The 17,083-nt window shown below is 43.1% G+C and overlaps 1 protein-coding gene across 1 annotated transcript in view; it reads right to left on the reverse strand.

Annotated features, from left to right (window-relative positions):
* cttnbp2 (cortactin binding protein 2) overlaps positions 1–17,083 on the reverse strand; it is a 149,978-nt gene that overhangs the window by 122,386 nt on the left and 10,509 nt on the right. Inside the window, exon 2 of the mRNA XM_034686401.1 lies at positions 15,390–15,497. Within this exon, the coding sequence (XP_034542292.1) occupies positions 15,390–15,497 (108 nt within the window). The remainder of the gene's footprint in view (positions 1–15,389; positions 15,498–17,083) is intronic.

Raw genomic sequence — 17,083 nt, forward strand, 5'->3', positions numbered from 1 at the left:
GGGGTTACAGTCAGTGGAAGAGGATTAGCAGAGGAAGAGAGTGAGAGGGATGGTTGCTATGACCTACTTCCTAAGCACTTCACCAATGGCTTTGTTTCACTGTGAAGATTTCTGCATGCAGGACACACACAGTTCATACAGACACACTGAAGAAGAGGAGGCAGACCGTCATGAACGACGCTAAAACACATGGAAACACGAGCGCAAAGGTCAGTTTCACGCTCAGTGAGAACCTAAAGAAAAATGAATAACAGAGCACAAGTGTTCTGTTTCCCGGAGCGAGGAGATAAAGGTAAATTATGCAAACATTTTCTCTCAGTCAGGCGTGTTAATGGATTAAAATGTCGGCTAGTTTCAAGAGCAAGGGGGACTTAAAGGAAATGTATTAAAACAGCTGGATTACACCTGACAGACAATAAAAGATATTAGGAAAACATGCACAACAAAATAATATCCTTAACCAAACTCATTCACTATTCAAGTCTCAAAACATGTGACATACAGGACAATGATTAAAGGAGGTGTTAGATTATAACTGAAGGTGACCAGGTGAACAGCAAGGGTTCCCAAAGTGTGGGTCTGGACCCCCAGGGTGGTCGCAAGATGTTTTCCAGAATTTTTTTTTTTTTAAGGTAATCTAAATTTGCTTATTTTACCCATTATTGTAAAAATATAGACACAGATAGTGGTTACATTTGAAATAAAACCCTGCAAATGAGTACATTTCATTAGTTTTCTGCCTTTCTTTGTTGACAGATGACTTCTAAAGTTAGGGTCAGGGTTAAGGTAAGCTAACAGTTGATTAAAGGTGACATATCACACTTTTTTCATCAATATATATTGGTCTAAGAGGTCCCCAAAACATGTCTTTAAAGTTTATGCTCAGAAAAACACTTTGAAATCAGATTTTGGCATGCCTGAAAAACCCTCTTCTTCAGTCCTCCTCAGAACAGTCTGTTTTCTCTCTGACCACGCCCCCTCAGGAAGTGGATGTGCCTCGGCTGTCCAGCACGTTGATCTAATGTTTACATGTTGGCTGAATATACACGGCTGCTCAGAGATCACGTTACTTCAACCCTCTGAATCTGATCCAGAATCTGATCCTGACAGAGAGGCACCTGCAGCAGGACCTTTCTGAAGGATTGGTCACAGATTCTGTTTCTTGTTGTTTTATTTGTCAGTATGTCGACGTGTGTCTTGGTACACAGCTACAGCTACGACATGTAGCTATGTAGCTATGCTAACTAGCGCTAGCACTTATCCATGATAAATAAAAATCATCCACTAGATCTTCAAATCTGCAGACGTGGGGAGTAAAACCGACCTTTGTGTTTATTAAGACAGCCTACAACTAGCATGCCTCCCTCCTAAGCTCCTTGTTAGCACACATTTGTGCAGGTAATGAAAAACGGAGGAGGGATTCAGTATTATTTTATACAGTCTATGGGCTGAACAAGCTCCGAGCTCTGACTCCGTGACAGATATTGTTGTTACGTAACAAAAACACGGAAGTCTGAAACGGCTCGTTTCACACACATTTACAGAAAGGTGAAGAAATCAGAACAGGGGCAGAATGGATTTTTTTCATTCTCGGGGGGTTTGTAGACAGGGACACATATTTCAGGTAGAGAACCATTAAAAAGTCCATTTTGCATGGTATGTCACCTTTAACAAAAGGATCAGTAGCAGCAGGTTAATTCACAGCAGCACAGGAAACACACTTACATGTGCATGTAGGTAAACTCATTTGGAAGTATGAAGTATGAAGCAACATTTAACCACTTTGAGGGACAGTGGGGGTCACAAGTCTTTGGAAGCTTTATTTTGGGGGTCATGGGCTGAAAAGTTTGGGGTACAAGTAAAACCTTCAACGACTAATCCTGTGTTCTCTCTGAACACCTGGATGCTCCAAAAGTTCAAATATCCCGGCACTTTGTCCCAAAATAGCACCTTAGACATTTTTCAGAACCATCCTATAGTAAAGAGATCTGATGCTGCTAATGATAGCAGACTTTAGCAGGTGTTTACAAGCCGCTCACAGTGCCACACACCTCTCCACGCAGCTGTATGAGACACTGGAATACATAAGTTGTGCTTCTGCTTTCAGATACAGACTTTAGACTCATGTTTTAGGCAAAACCAGACGCTGTAACACCACTGGGGAGTCTGCTTTGAAGTTATTTGCATTAACATGAGCATGTACTTTGCATTTAACATTTTGTCTGTGTCCTAAGAGAACGCTCTTGTTACTCTGAGCTGCAGAAGCTCAGGGGAGCATGAGTTCAAGATGTGGTATTGTGTTTTTTTCATATTTTATAAACAAATATATCTAAAAGGTTGGATGTCAACATTAAACATGGGTCAAATTTCAAATTGTGGGGTAAACTTGTGTTGGAGTAATCCCACGATGAGACTCCAGGAATGCTCTGAATGGCTTGTTCAAAAAGTCACATGAGAGTTCAGTGAGAGGGGCACGAGATTTGCTCAATTCGTGACATCACAGATTGGTGAACCTCCTTAAAAGGGCATAATAAACGTACTTCCTGCCAAACAGAAACATCCTGCTTCTGGCGCACATTTAGGGTCCAAAACATAAGAGACTCCAGGATGCTCCGAACGGCTTGTTCAAAAAGTCACAAGAGAGTTCAGTGAGAGGGGCACGAGATTTGCTCAATTCGTGACATCACGGATTGGTGAACCTCCTTAAAAGGGCATAACTGACATACTTCCTGCCAAACAGAAACGCCCTGCTTCTGGCGCACATTTAGGGTCCAAAACCTAAGAGACTCTAGGGTGCTCTTAAACGGCTTGTTCAAAAAGTCACACAAGAGTTGCTCAATTCGTGACATCACTGATTGTCAAACCTCCTTAAAAGGGCATGACAAATGTACTTTCTGCCGAACAGAAACGTCCTGCTTCTGGAGCCCAATTAGGGTCCAAAACATAAGAGACTCCAAAATGCACTGAACGGCTTGTTCAAAAAGTCACACGAGAGTTGCTCAAACCATGACATCACCAATTGTCAAACCTCCTTAAAAGGGCATGACAAACGTACTTCCTGCAAAACAGAAACTTCCTGCTTCTGGCACACATTTAGGATCCAAAACATAAGAGACTCCAGGATGCACTGAACGGCTTGTTCAAAAAGTCACACGAGAGTTGCTCAATTCGTGACATCACTGATTGGTGAACCTCCTTAAAAGGGCATAACAAAGGTACTTCCTGCCGAACAGAAACGTCCTGCTTCTGGAGCCCAATTAGGGTCCAAAACATAAGAGACTCCAAAATGCACTGAACGGCTTGTCAAAAAAGTCACACGAGAGTTGCTCAATTTGTGACATCACTGATTGGTGAACCTCCTTAAAAGGGCATAACAAACGTACTTCCTGCCAAACAGAAGCATCCTGCTTCTGGAGCACATTTAGAGTCCAAAACACATCGCCACGTTTCATGATTTGTCATTTTGAATAGGGAAAGACCAGGTTAAGTCATTAGCAAGACTTTGTAGCATTGCAACAATGCTGTGTTCTAGAATAAGGGGAAGGCCTTAGGTAGATGATATGAAAAGTTCCAGACAGAGGCTAAAATAAAGGTTTTTCCAAAAATTATCTGAGATAAGTAAAGATTTAATTGAGCAATAACTGCTACAAAGCTATCAGAGAAGAGCATGACACCTCCTCTTTGAAGTGAACACAGATTCTCTCTTGTAGACAGTTTGAATGTATTTTTAAAACTAGAAGGGCGGCACAGATATGCAGCGGTCACTGCGAGACGCTCCCTGGTTTTAACTCGACACTGAGCTGGGGTCTAAGTGTTGAGTTTGCATGTCCTCCTCGTGTTTGTGCAGACTAAACAAATCTTTATTCAGCTAATTTGTGACTCAAATTTGAACATGGGTGTGAAATTGTGCGGATTCAGTCCAGATGTGTCGGCCCTGTGGGTGACCGGCGACCTGTCAGCTCCTGCTCCTGCAACCCTGAGCAGAGTATGAGGGATAGATGGGTGGATAAAAAATGGATTTCCTGCCCAGCTCTGATTTAGAAGACAGAGTAGGCTATAAATTATACAATCACACCCAGTTTTACTTACAAGTGCCAGAGGATTCTTTCCTTTTTGTTCCTTTTTATAACACTTTGATCAAAACTGACATTACCTTTAGGGGCTGAGCTCCCAACAATTCTTTATCTCTCATTCAATAACAACCAACTATTCTGCAAAACTACAGTGTTCATGTTTCGTGTCTGGGTCATGTGATCTTGCACATAATGTTCTTCAGAGTCCCGTGGTTGGATGCAAAAAGTTCAAGAGCAACAGGAACAGATAAAGTTCAACTAATCTTTGCTTTTATGCATCCCATTTAAGTCATTTAGGTCAGCGCTTTGCAGAAATACTAAATTAAATCAGTGTGTACTCAAAAAACAACTGCCAGACTTGCAGATATAAAATAATTCTCTGTCACAGCCTCACATACATTATACATGCATACACACGTACACAAACACACACACTCTCAGACATGCTCTTTCAACTCTGAGACAGTCCATCCCCGGGGACTGGATCAGTCTCGTGCGTTGACTGACAGTCCTTCAAAAAGCAGCAGCCCACCCAGAAGATATAAAAAAAACATCTTCTGTCATACGAACGTCTTCCTCCAGAGACGACCACAAGCGGGCCGTACCACTTCCCCTCAAATGAGAGGGGGGGGGGGGGGGGGTAGCTTGGTGACGGCGGTGTTGTTGAGGCTTCAGACTCTCTGAATTTCTGTAGCCTCATTCCTGAGTGTCATGTCAGTGGGTGGCAGTGAAACACGAGCCCTGGGAGCTTGTGAAGAAGGGTCCCGGTTAAAGGGGGGGGGGGTCTGGTTGCTACGCAGCCAGCCGATCAGAACAGGATGCTGATTGGCTTGTGTGTGTATCTGGAGAGAGAGTTAACCTGAGAAGTGTAGACCTGATTTTGGAGCATGGAAAAGAGAGGAAGAGGAGGCAAGGAGGTTGTCTCGTATGTCATTTCTGCATGTTAACCCTTTAATATCCAGTTAAGCTTTTAAACGTTCATTTTCCCTCTTCATCTGAACAAATATCTGAATCAAAAATATAAATATTTATCTCCTCCATATCTTCCTTGTGATACCAATATGAGGCATTTAGAGTGTTATACAGAGGAATTATAAGGACAGCAAACGGTCAATGTGCTGCCCTTCTACACGACGCTCTTCTATTCCTTCAACCGCTCAAGGTGCTTTCACACCACATATCACATTCACCCTTTCACACACACGCACACACACACACATTCACACACTGGTTCCAGAGGCTGCCATGTGCCACTCTGTCCACCAGTGCTGATCTAATCTTTCACACACATTCACACCCTGCAGGCTGAGTTTTTTTGGGGACAAACCAGGGGTTCAGTGTCTCGCCTCAAGGACACTTCGACATGTGGGAAACAACCGAGACGACCTGGTCTCCCACTGAGCCTCAGCCACCTCATTACTCACTGCTTTAAAAAAAAAAAAACACCAACAAACAGCAACAAAATCCTGGTACACAGCTATGACCTTAAAAATCACGCACTCTAAACGGACAAATTTAACAATGTCACACCAAACGTTTCTATTTATCATCTAAAACATCTGTTTGGCTGCACAGTGGCGCAGTGGTTAGTGCTGTTGCCTTGCAGCAAGAAGGTTCCTGGTTCCAGTCCTGGTTTGCAAGTTCTCCCCGTGCATGCAGGGTTAATTGGTCACTCTAAATTGCCCGTAGGTGTGAGTGTGAGTGCATGGTTGTCTGTCTTTCCTGTGATAGGTTGGCGACCTGTCCAGGATGTACCCTGCCTTCCGCTCAATGACAGCTGGGATAGGCTCCAGCCCCTCCGTGACCCCGAACAGGATAAGCAGTTAAGAAAATGAATGAATGGATAGATGGGCATCCAAAACATCCCTTTGTCTTCAGTCCAGACTCCCAAAGCTAGTGACACAGTGATTGCAAAAATTAGAGTCAATACCAATGTTACTGTCCTGGCATCTCACATGAGAAAATAATGCAGAATTTCTGGGGTAAAGCTGCCATGATCTGGTTGTCTCTTGCAGTGACAGACTGGGAGTCCATAGTGTTACACAACAATGTCTGTATCTCTCTGGACAGTTCATGGTTGGTTAAAACCCTCAGAAGAAGACCTATGGTTCCATTAGTGTATAAAAATGAGGGCAGGGCTCCAGACTAACTTTTTGCATTGGTTGCACTGGTGCGCCTAACTTTTTTTTTTAGGTGCACCAGCACAAAATTTAGGTGCACCCACATTTTTTATTGCGTTGCCTTCAACAACATAAAGTCACCTTTTTATCATTCTCCATAACTTTCATATCATGAGAATGATTTTTAAACAAGAATTAGGTGTCAAGAAATGCTCTTTACTTGATGTACAATGATGTATAAAATGAAAATGTTGTACACAAAATTTGGTTATCATTTCTGATTCCTCAGAGGACCTGATCCAGTGGCGGAGCCACACAGTTTTGACTTGGGTGGCCAAACTGGGGCACTGACTGTTGAAGGGTTGGCCAGGCGTGGAAAACATTAGGGGCTTATCCCAAACCTAGGAGGGTTACTTCCAATAATCACATCTACTTTAACTTCTTTTCATAGAATAATTGAACAAATGTTACATTTTTGTAGATGTCTAACGTTAACATTAAAAATGTAACTCCACAGAGTGTCAACATTTAAATCTGCTGAACTCTTTAAGGACTCAAAATTAAGATGATTGTCCAAAGTCAAAGCATCAACAAAAAACAATATTTAAAGGCCCTGTGAGGAGTTTTGAACTGGCTGAGAAGCAGTATGAAAATGATACCGATGCCTCTTTATGACCTTGATTAGCAAACAAGACCATCAGCAACAACACTGACACCTTCTCTGTTGTCATTTTTAATGCCTGAAACCGCCCTGAGGGGGTAGGTGTCAGACCAGATGATGGACATCTCGCTTCAGAAACAGCCTTTATTTTAATGTTTCATGAAAAATAATCACATTGCCTGATAAAGATGACTGTTAAAAGACAACAGGATGAGGTTTTTGTTGAAAACACTACTTTTGCATGTATAGGACAAGAGATAAGAGGTATCACTTTGTCCACAAGGGGAGCGCCAGAGTCGATACAAAACAAAAGCTCCTCACAGCAGCTTTAAATCCACAGAAACTACTGTCTCTGCAGCTTGCAGAAACGCAATAGCTGATTTGAATATAAGTAATGCCTCTGACATGGCAAACAGCCAATCATGTTTAAGAATTTCAGGCTGGCCAATCAGTTTTCAGAGGTGGCCATGGCCATCCCTGGCCACCCCTTGCTCCGCCCCTGATCATTACTGCCTGCTTTTAACTCTATTTCTAGATTCATTTTTATTCAAATCTAGAAAAAAAACATCAACAAAATAACACAGATCTCACTGTTATGATGTATAACTCATGTGATCGACACAGTCAGCAGCTTCAACTTTACTTCAAATGTTTGATTCACCTCAAAGAATGTAAAAATACAGTGAAATATGTTGTTCGTTTCAAAGCTTTATCCACAGGCTTCCCAAAAAAAGAGCATCCACTGGAGTGAATTTCTCAGATTATTTTGCTCCATTTGGATCAAATGAAAGATTATACCCTCGGTCTTCTGGGACACTAATTTTGCACAGCGCACGATTGAACTCACATCTTTCTGGAGCATCCGTCTCTATCAGGGACGAGGGGGCAGCTTTTTTGTGCTTCATGCTGTTTTTTAATATATTTCGGATTATGATTGCAGCTCAGAGTCGAGAGAGTGATACAGTGAGGGAGAGAATGAAATGCTAAAGATATACATGAAAGAGAGAGAGAGAGACAGTAATGGTGAGCAATGAGCTGCCAAACTGTCTGTCCAAAGAGATAAGAAGACAGAGGGAAACAAAGACGAGCAGGAGACGCAGAGCTTCACTGCTAAAAAAGAAAAAACAAAGACTTACAGGAACAAAAAAGAGATGAACACAGATAAAGAACAAGACAAACGGTGCTGAGTGTGTGTGGAGGGGAGGGAGGGAGGGTGAGGGGGAGCTGGAAAAGCCCAGCAACAGGGCATGCCTTAAATAGCTAGATGGTTGGAGATAACGTGACGCTGGAGAAAGCCTGATGGCTCAGGGCATGTGCTGTGTTGTGCTAAGCACGTATGAGCGCCGTGCTGACAGCAGCTCTATGAGCCGTCTTAGTCATATGGTAGATCACATGACCTCCCCAGGAAGCTTGTCTGCGTGAGGCCGGACGCTGCTGGGCACTAACGCAGACCACCCATCTGGATTCCCAAACACCGCTGCGTCTGTGGGGATGTTACCCCGATCCACCTCCAGAACAGCACGCAGTCATTGTAACACAGAGAGACAATCTGCTTGTGGTTTAGTCAGGAGTGAAAGCACTGGAGCTTTCTGCAGGCAGCTGCTTCTGAAAGTACCAACAGCTCTGGTATTATCTACACAGTTTATTCATGATGCACATTTCACAATCAGGACTCTGCTATAGATTAGTCTAACAGATCCTACACTGACATATTTGATTATTGTGAAGTTTTTCTCTGTGGATTTCACAATGTATACACTCCAGAAATATCCACTATGAAGCTTTTCACCAGCTTTAACAACCATCTTCCAGTCAAGTCATTTTTACGAAGGACAAAAGCACAGACTTCAAATTTGGCGCCTCCATCAGTTCGACCAGTCTCCCTCACGAAGACAGAAACTTACTGAATATAACAAAGCTTACAAAAAGGTGTCTACATGTTTTTGTAACCTGAGATTACTTCAAAAAAAAAATAACTAATGACTTTAAATTTTGACTTACAATGTTAAACCTTTTGCAGGTTACATTATTTTATAATAATAAAACATTTAAGCCACACAGTCTGAAAGACTCAGTGCAAACATAAACTATACTGCAATAGAAGCAGCAAAATTTGTATCTAAAAGTGGACAATAATTGTATGGTGCCCTGTTGTGCCATGTCACGCCATGTCGTGTTGTATCGCAATGTACTGTATACTGTTTTGTCATGCTTTGCCGTGCCATTATATTGTATGGTGTCATGGTGTGGCGTGTTGTGCTGTGTCGTGTCATGCTTAGCGATGGGTACCTTTCACATTCTAACCGATGCGGTACCGATACCCGGTACCTGGGAATCGGTACCGGTACCAAACGGTACCAATTTTCGGTACTTTTGTGTGTTTATGTGGTAATAAATGTTAATTTGTTTAATAATAAGATCAAATTTTTTAAAATTCAACATATTTATTTAATTTAACATGAAATGAACAGAAACAGGATTATATAGGTGATTAGATATATTAGCTGACACGTGCTCGTGGCGTCTAATTGCTCTTTCGGGAGTTTATCAATGAACACACGTGAACGCCTGCGGACGGGGAAAAGTCAGTTCTGCGTCTCTTTATAAAAACAGGACACACAACTTACTTGTTGGGCATTCACGCACACAGGAACGGTTATAAACAGGGCAGGTACTCGGAGCGAGAGACTCCGTCTCAACCATAGACTGTAAAAAATAACAACTTAATCCTCCTGCTCTGCCTCACAGTGAGTGCGCGCGCCCGTCAGCTGCAGGCTCCGTTTGGCGCGCTCCCGCGTAGATGCAGAGAGCAGAGAGCAAAGACGTCCACCCGGTCAGTCTCTAACTTTATTACAGGGCGAAAGTATAGAAAAATCACCTCCTCTTCCACTCCCTCAAAGTCACAAGGATGCATTCAGGTACCGAAACATGGTACCGTTTGATTTTACGTGAATCGGTACTCGGTAGTACCGACGGAATTCGGTCAGTACCTATAAAAGTACCGAATTCGGTACCCATCCCTAGTCATGCTGTATCTGTTGTATCGTAATGCACCTGGTCTGGCGTGTATCGTCATGCTGTGTCATGTATTATATCTGGTCTGGCGTGTCGTGTCGTGCCGTGTCATGCCATATTTTCTGTATCGTGTTGTATCTTGTTGTGCTATGTTGTGTCATGTCTTTCTGTATCGTACTGTATCATAATGTATCTAGTCTGGCATTTCGTGTCGTGCTGTGTCCTGCCCATAGACTGTATAAAATATGGACGTAGTATCCGTGACGTCACCCATCTGTTCCTGAGAGCTGTTTTGAAGCAAATCGACGGCAGCAGCCATATTGGTAATGCGGAACTCAACTAGGCAGAGTGTGACGTAGTGTGAGTCTCTTAGCCAATGGCTGTGTGTTCCCGACCGGGAGTCACGTCAGTCATGTCCTTATTTGGGCAAAACTCATAATCTTAATATCTTCTGAACCGTCACGTTAGAAAAAAATTCACCCCCCGTACAGTGTGTGCCATTAGAGAGATTAGCGTTGTAGGGCCAAGCCGTTTTTTGAACCAGGCTGTAAACATGTTTATTAATGCTGCAAAGATCGTCTTTTTCCCATTCATATCTATGTGGTTTCCGGTGTTTCTGCAGCCAGCCTCAAGAGGATTTTCGATGTATTGCAGTTTATATCACTTCCGCATTGGCTTCATCGTTTGAGACCGGAGTTTGCCGCTTGGTCCTGCCATGTCATGCCTAGTTGTGCTGTTACATGTTGTAACTTGTCGTGCCATGTTGTGTCGTGTCATGTAGTATTGTATTGTATCAAAATGTATCTGGTCTGGCATGTCGTGCCATGTCGTGCCATATTTGCTTTATCATGTTGTATCGAGTGATGTTATACCGTATTGTATCATAGTGTATCGTGTCATCCTGTTCTGCTGTAGCATTGCATGGTATTGTATGGTAATGTATCATGTCGTGCCATGTAGTATCGTACCATATCCTACCATACTGTATTGCATTGAGACTATATCGTATCCTTTCTTATCTCATCGTACAGTGTTGTACCGTATCCTATTATATCCCATTGGAAACAGGTTGGCCAGCAGCCCTGCGCCATAGAAACCCAATATAAAGGTTGGTTTAGCTTTAAATAAGTAACATACTGTACATCAACTTCATCAAAAGAAAGTCAGCACTGGTTTTTGGTTTTCGCTTTTCACAACCTCCCAGATGAAGGCTCCCTGTTTCCTATCCATCATCCTCAAACACCAGAGCAGAGTTTATCTCTCCTGACTCGACTCAAACAGCATACCAAAGTAGTGTAGCTAGGCTAGAGGGGTACCTAGCTCTTACAGAGTTTGGCCACCCACGAAAGTACTACGTTTGACGGTAGTGAGAGCAGACTGTGCAGCTTCTATGAGCTCTGAATCTTTGTTTCCATGCAGGGGAGAGGTCGTGTCTGAGAGCTCTTAATCATCCTCTGCAGAATCGAACACAAACATTCAAGACTCCCAAATCAGATACTGAGACCAACCACACCAGAAAGCCTGGAGTTAAGGCTCTGAGAAATGAAGACATCAACTTCTAAAGAAAGAAATGTTTATTTCATGAGTTGGTGGAAAGCAAAACAGAAACATTCATCTACTCTTCATGGACTGTAGGAATACTGCTGGCTGCAGGCCGTTGTTCAAGCAGCTTATAGACGCTTCTTTCAGCTGTAGGAACGGTAAAGGTTCTTTGAGATATCAAGGATGTAAAATAAACTTGGCCTTGAGTTTTACTTCTTTTATTCTCAGCACTGAAGAAGGCAACACAATGGTGTCTTTGTAAAACTACTTCTTTGAGTAAAGTGGCCAATTACCGCTGGACGTTTGCCAGAGGCTTAAATCTTCTGATCTTCAGGCTGGCCAGTTTATCCACTTTCACTCAGGCGGCTTCTCCATGAACCGACAACAAAATGTGCCGTTTGTGAAAACAGTGAAAGCAGAACCGCTCTTACACTTGTGGATTTCTGACACAAAAGAGTTTGTTTCCTGCTCTGAGGGTCTGGATCTCCGAGAGGCTGTTGGCGCAGGAGAGAGCGGGTGACTCGTGTAGCCGTCGGCCACGCTAATCATGTGATATCGCTGTCGTTTGGCTAATCTGCTTACGGCCCCCTTTCTTCCTGAAACCTGATACGGCGGCTCAGCCAGCTTTAGCCACACGCTAATTAATCTGCGGCACCAAAGACTCTTAATAATACCCAAACACCACAAACAATGGTCGCAGTCGAGCCAAGCTGTGGAAGTTTGGCCAGAGCGTTTGGTGAGGGGGCGGTGAAGTGGTGCGGCGGGGGATTTGGTGTTGTGTAGATAGGAGGACCTGGACTCAAACACTCAGGGCTGAGGGTTCAGGTCTCTGTGTAGCTCTGTTAAACTGTGCCAATACCGACTACTACGAGCTGGGATGATTTAAAAATGGACTTCATTGTGCAGGAAGTTTGATAACGTTGCAGCCGGCAGCCAGATGATGCTCTCTTTTGGGTATTTGAGGGGGGACAGGGGGTTGTGTGGAGAATTGGAAAGTAAGTGGATGGGGGACTTGGCTTAATCCTCTCTGTCACACTGTCCCGCTTTGTCAAAGATGATGTCAGGCCTCCATTTTTCACTCCCTCTCACATCCTCCCTGCGCCGCCGTCGCTCTGATACAAACTGACGATCCGGGCTCCTCGCTCCAGATACATCTTTCTTAACACTTTCTCATTTATATTTCTCTCTCCACTCGTCACTCCCTGCTCCTCATCCTGTCTGCTTCAGACTCTCCATCTCTCTTTGTGAAGCTTATCAGCGACAGAACAAACAGGCTCATTGTGTTTTTGGAGAGCAGGCAGGGCACCGAGACGGGGCTAATTTCATTGAACCTGGATAGGATTTCCATCCACCGGGGAGATGAGGGCCTGCAGGGACTTTTAATGTTAGCAGTAAAAAAAAAAAGGTGAAGTGATGGTGAGGGTGGAACAGAAAATCTTCCAATACCAGACACACAAAGAGACACAAAGAGGCACAAAGAGGCAGAGAGGGAGTGACACCGGGGCACACGGTGTCCTAAATTTAAAGAAGGATGATAGACCGAGCAGAGCGGAAAACCTCAATCCAAGTGACAAGTGAAGAATGAAAGTTCAATTTAAGGTTTGAGGTCAGTGCTGCACTTTTAGATATATTTTTTTAAAGGTATATTTTGGGGCTTTTTTTGACAGGACAGCTGAGAGACAGGAAATGTGGTGAGTAGAGAGTGGGGGAAGACATGCAGTAAATTGAAGAGGAAGAAAGGTACTTTATTAATCCCCAGGGGGGAAAGTCAATTTTTTCACTCATGCTATTTTTTGGACATGCTAAACTTAGTCTTTTTTTAGTGTATACATACAAATGCACACACATGCAGTGAACATGCTTAGGGAGAGATGTCAGAGTGAGGATACTGCCGTCAACCAGCGCACCCAGAGCAGTTGGGGGTTCGGTGCCTTGCTCAAGGGCACCTCGGCAGTGCCCAGGCAAGTGAACCAGATCCTCTCCAGCCACAAGTCCACTTGCCAAACTTCATCCATGCTGGGACTCGAACCGGCAACCCTTCGGTTCCCAAGCCAAGTCCCTATGGACTGAGCTACTGCCGCCCCCACGGCCGGGAGTTGAACCGGTGACCTCTGCGACAAGGACTATAGCCTCTATACGTGGAGCGCTTAGACCACCAGTGCCCCTTTTAGATATATTTTTTTATGCCTTTATTAGATAGGACAGGGGATCCCAAACTTTTAAGCTCGTGACCCCAAAATATAGGTGCCATAGGACTCATGACCCCCACTGTCCCTCAAAGTGATTTAATGTGGCTTCATATAGCTGGTCTGCAGAAAATTAACCTACCTACATGAGCATGAGGCTGTAATTCCTATGCTACTGATGCTTTTCATAATTAAGTGTTCATTTACCTTAAACATAGGAGACATCTGGCAAAAAGAAAGGCAAAAAACTCATTACATTTTCTATTTTCAAGGTTTTATTTCAAGTTTAGCTTCTATTTTTGTTGATATCCTTTTATTATCATGGGTAAAATTTACCATTTTTTAGAAAAAAACCTTCTGGAAGACATCTCATGACCCCCCATTTGTGTTTTCGTGACCCACACTTTGGGAACCCCTGAGATAAGACAGCTGAAGAGAGACAGGAAACGTAGGGAGTAGAGAGTGGGGGGAAGACATGCAGGAAATGGTCAACCGGCCAGGAGTCAAACCGGTGACTTCTGCAACAAGGACTATAGCCTCTATATACGTGAGGCACTTAGACCGCTAGGCCACCAGCGCCCCAGTGCTGCACTCTCAGGCACAGAACACACAGTTCAAGATGAGTTAAGTCACACAACTGCTCCAGCTCTTAAAGCTGTTTTAAAAAAAGCCTGCCAACTTTAAAAATTAATGCACAGCATTAAGAACATCCTCGCAGTCCCAGCGCTGTGATGTGCTGCACAACAGCCAATCAAAAAAAGGCTGGGAAGACTGTAAAGTAGAACATAACCAAACCAAGCAGAGATCCTGACCTACATATACATCCAGTTACAGAAAGAGAGGAAGAGAGGAAGGGTTTGTTCAGAGATAACTCAGCATCCCTGTGCCTCTGGAGGATGTGCGTCCTCGTTAACAAGGACGCCAAAACTATGCAGAGACAGTATTCAGCAACCTCTGAACAATACAGTATCCATTAAACTCATCACAACCGCATCACTCTGCCAATAGGTGGGCTGCAGAGTGCATATGACACAAATAGCAGAATCATTTAGTTTTACTTGTGCAGAGAACATTTCATCAGTGCCGTCTGCTGCACGACTAATCTATTATGACATGCTGTGCTCTGCAAATCACCTCCTTCATACCACCACATGTATTAAACTGATTTCTAGAAAGCTGAAGTAGGAGCAGCCAATTCCATTTTACCACAGGGCAGAAAAAAAGTCATGCTTAAAACATCCTGAATCTTACAAGTTGAGAGATCTTCAGCACAGCTTCATAATCAGTGTTCAGGAGCCACTAAAGAGCAACAGGATCAGGACCAGTTACTTCAGTCATCTTTAATGTCTGCTGGTTCAGCAGGTGGCGTTCAGCTGACACAGATTCGATCACAGTGGCCGGTCTGGCAGGAAACAAAGTGCTAACCAGTAGCTCAGCCGGCTCCCATTCAACAAAAGCAATTAGTGAGACGTCTTATCGGTGGGTCAGAACAAAAGAAAGAGAGAAACAGTGGGGCAGAATATTTCATCGTGATCCCACATGTGTTGGACAAATTCATGGGAAAAAAGCCATAGCCTCTGATCTAAGTGATACCGCATTCACAGCCATTCATCATTCATTAAAGCATGTGATATGAACCAATTCTGGGTCACAATTACAGCTTATCGTCTCATCTCAAGCCCCTCGCACAAAGGCAGTCAGCTCTGAATGAGTTGTGTCCGGTTTAGCCAAGATGGCAGAGCCTTAGCTAATGAGTAAAGGAGTGTGTTAGCAGCGTGGTGACTGTACTCACCCTCAGGGCCTCGATGACCAGGTCGCGGGCCTCCAGCTCTCCCTCCATGATACTCAGCAGGGTGAGCAGCTCCGGCTTGCTCAGGTTATCCATGTTGAACTCACATTTCTGGAACAGAACCCAGGAAAACAAAGTGTCAGGATCATAACGGACAAACAGATCATTTCATAATGCAGGCTGAGTCGGTTCAAACACTTGAATACAACACTCATAAAGTCCCTCATTTGGGTTTACTTTGAGTGTCACTACTTCATTTGTGTGTCCAGAAATCTTCCTCTTCTCATGTTCACTCTAGATTAGTTTCTAGATCTTTCTTTAAAAAAAACCACTCCAGCCACCCATCTTACCATTTAGGGGCCTTTTTTTAAAAGCTTATCCTTAATCTAACTTGCTCAACCTGCTTTAAAATGCTAAAAGTTAGCTTAATAGCATTCTAATGCTAGCTGTTGCTTCAATTAGCCTACACCAGTTCACATAAGGTCTGCATGAACTGGTCTGCAAGTGGTAAATTAATGAATATATGTGGTTAAGTTATATTCTTGAACAGCTTTAGATACAATGTCTATGTGCAGATGTAGAATAGGAAGAATCTTGAATGAATCGGATGTTGGCGTTACTGTATCCACACTCTACAATAGAGCAAGGCTGTAGGGATTAAAGCATGCTAACAGTAGCTTGTAAGTGCGTTTTTCGTAATAAGGTGATTTTTTTTACCAGTTAGAGAGTATTCTTACACTTGATGATGGTCTAAGCCAGGGGTTCCCAAAGTGTCGGGGTTGGGAACCCCCTGGGTGGTTGCAAGACACTAATGGGGGGGTCGCAAGATGACTTTTGGAATGTTTTTTTTCTTTTAAGTAGTCCAAAAGTGCATATTTTACCCATCATTGAAAAAAGATAGACAAAAATAATAGTTACTTTTGAAATAAAACTTTTTTTCATGAGTTTTCTGACTTTCTTTGTTGCCAGATAACTCCTGAGGTTAGGGTTAGTGCACAGTTAATTATCAAAAGCATCAGTAGCAGCAGATTAATTCATAACAGCACAGGAAACACAGCCACGTGCTCATATAGGTAAGCTAATTTTCTGCAGACCAGCTAAATGAAGCCACATTAAATCTCTATGAGGGACAGTGGGGGTCACAAGTCTTTGGCACCTATATTTTGGGGGTACGGGTTAAAAAGTTTGGGAACCCCTGGTCTAAACAACCCTTCTTCCACCGCCAATGTAGAACCTAGCATTAAGCTAACCATTCCACCTTAAAAATACAAGCTAACTGTTCAGCTTATTATTATCACGGCAGCATTAGACAAGTTGTTCTAAAAAGTAGATGTGACCTGTGAAATCAAAACCATTAAAGAGCAGTCTGTTAAACACACAAGAACAGATCAACACTGCAGGTTAGCATTTGTATGTTAGCATACTACAAATCTGTAACTTGTTGTCTTCTCTACACAAAAAGAAGGAATCATCCAATTCTTAACATGACAGTCAACTGGATTTATGCTCATTTAATAAGTTTCCACTTGAGGACCAATCCATAAGCCAACAGTCATGACACTAGATGACAAGTTCATCCTTTTAAATGCAGCCATGTTTTGCAGCTGGGTCTCAAATATCTGATTTCAAAGAATCAAACCAGAGCTTATCATTGTCTTACTCATGTGTCATGATGCTAAAGTAACAGCAGCTGATTA

Source organism: Notolabrus celidotus, chromosome 6 (assembly GCF_009762535.1).
Source record: "Notolabrus celidotus isolate fNotCel1 chromosome 6, fNotCel1.pri, whole genome shotgun sequence".
Taxonomy (NCBI): domain Eukaryota; kingdom Metazoa; phylum Chordata; class Actinopteri; order Labriformes; family Labridae; genus Notolabrus; species Notolabrus celidotus.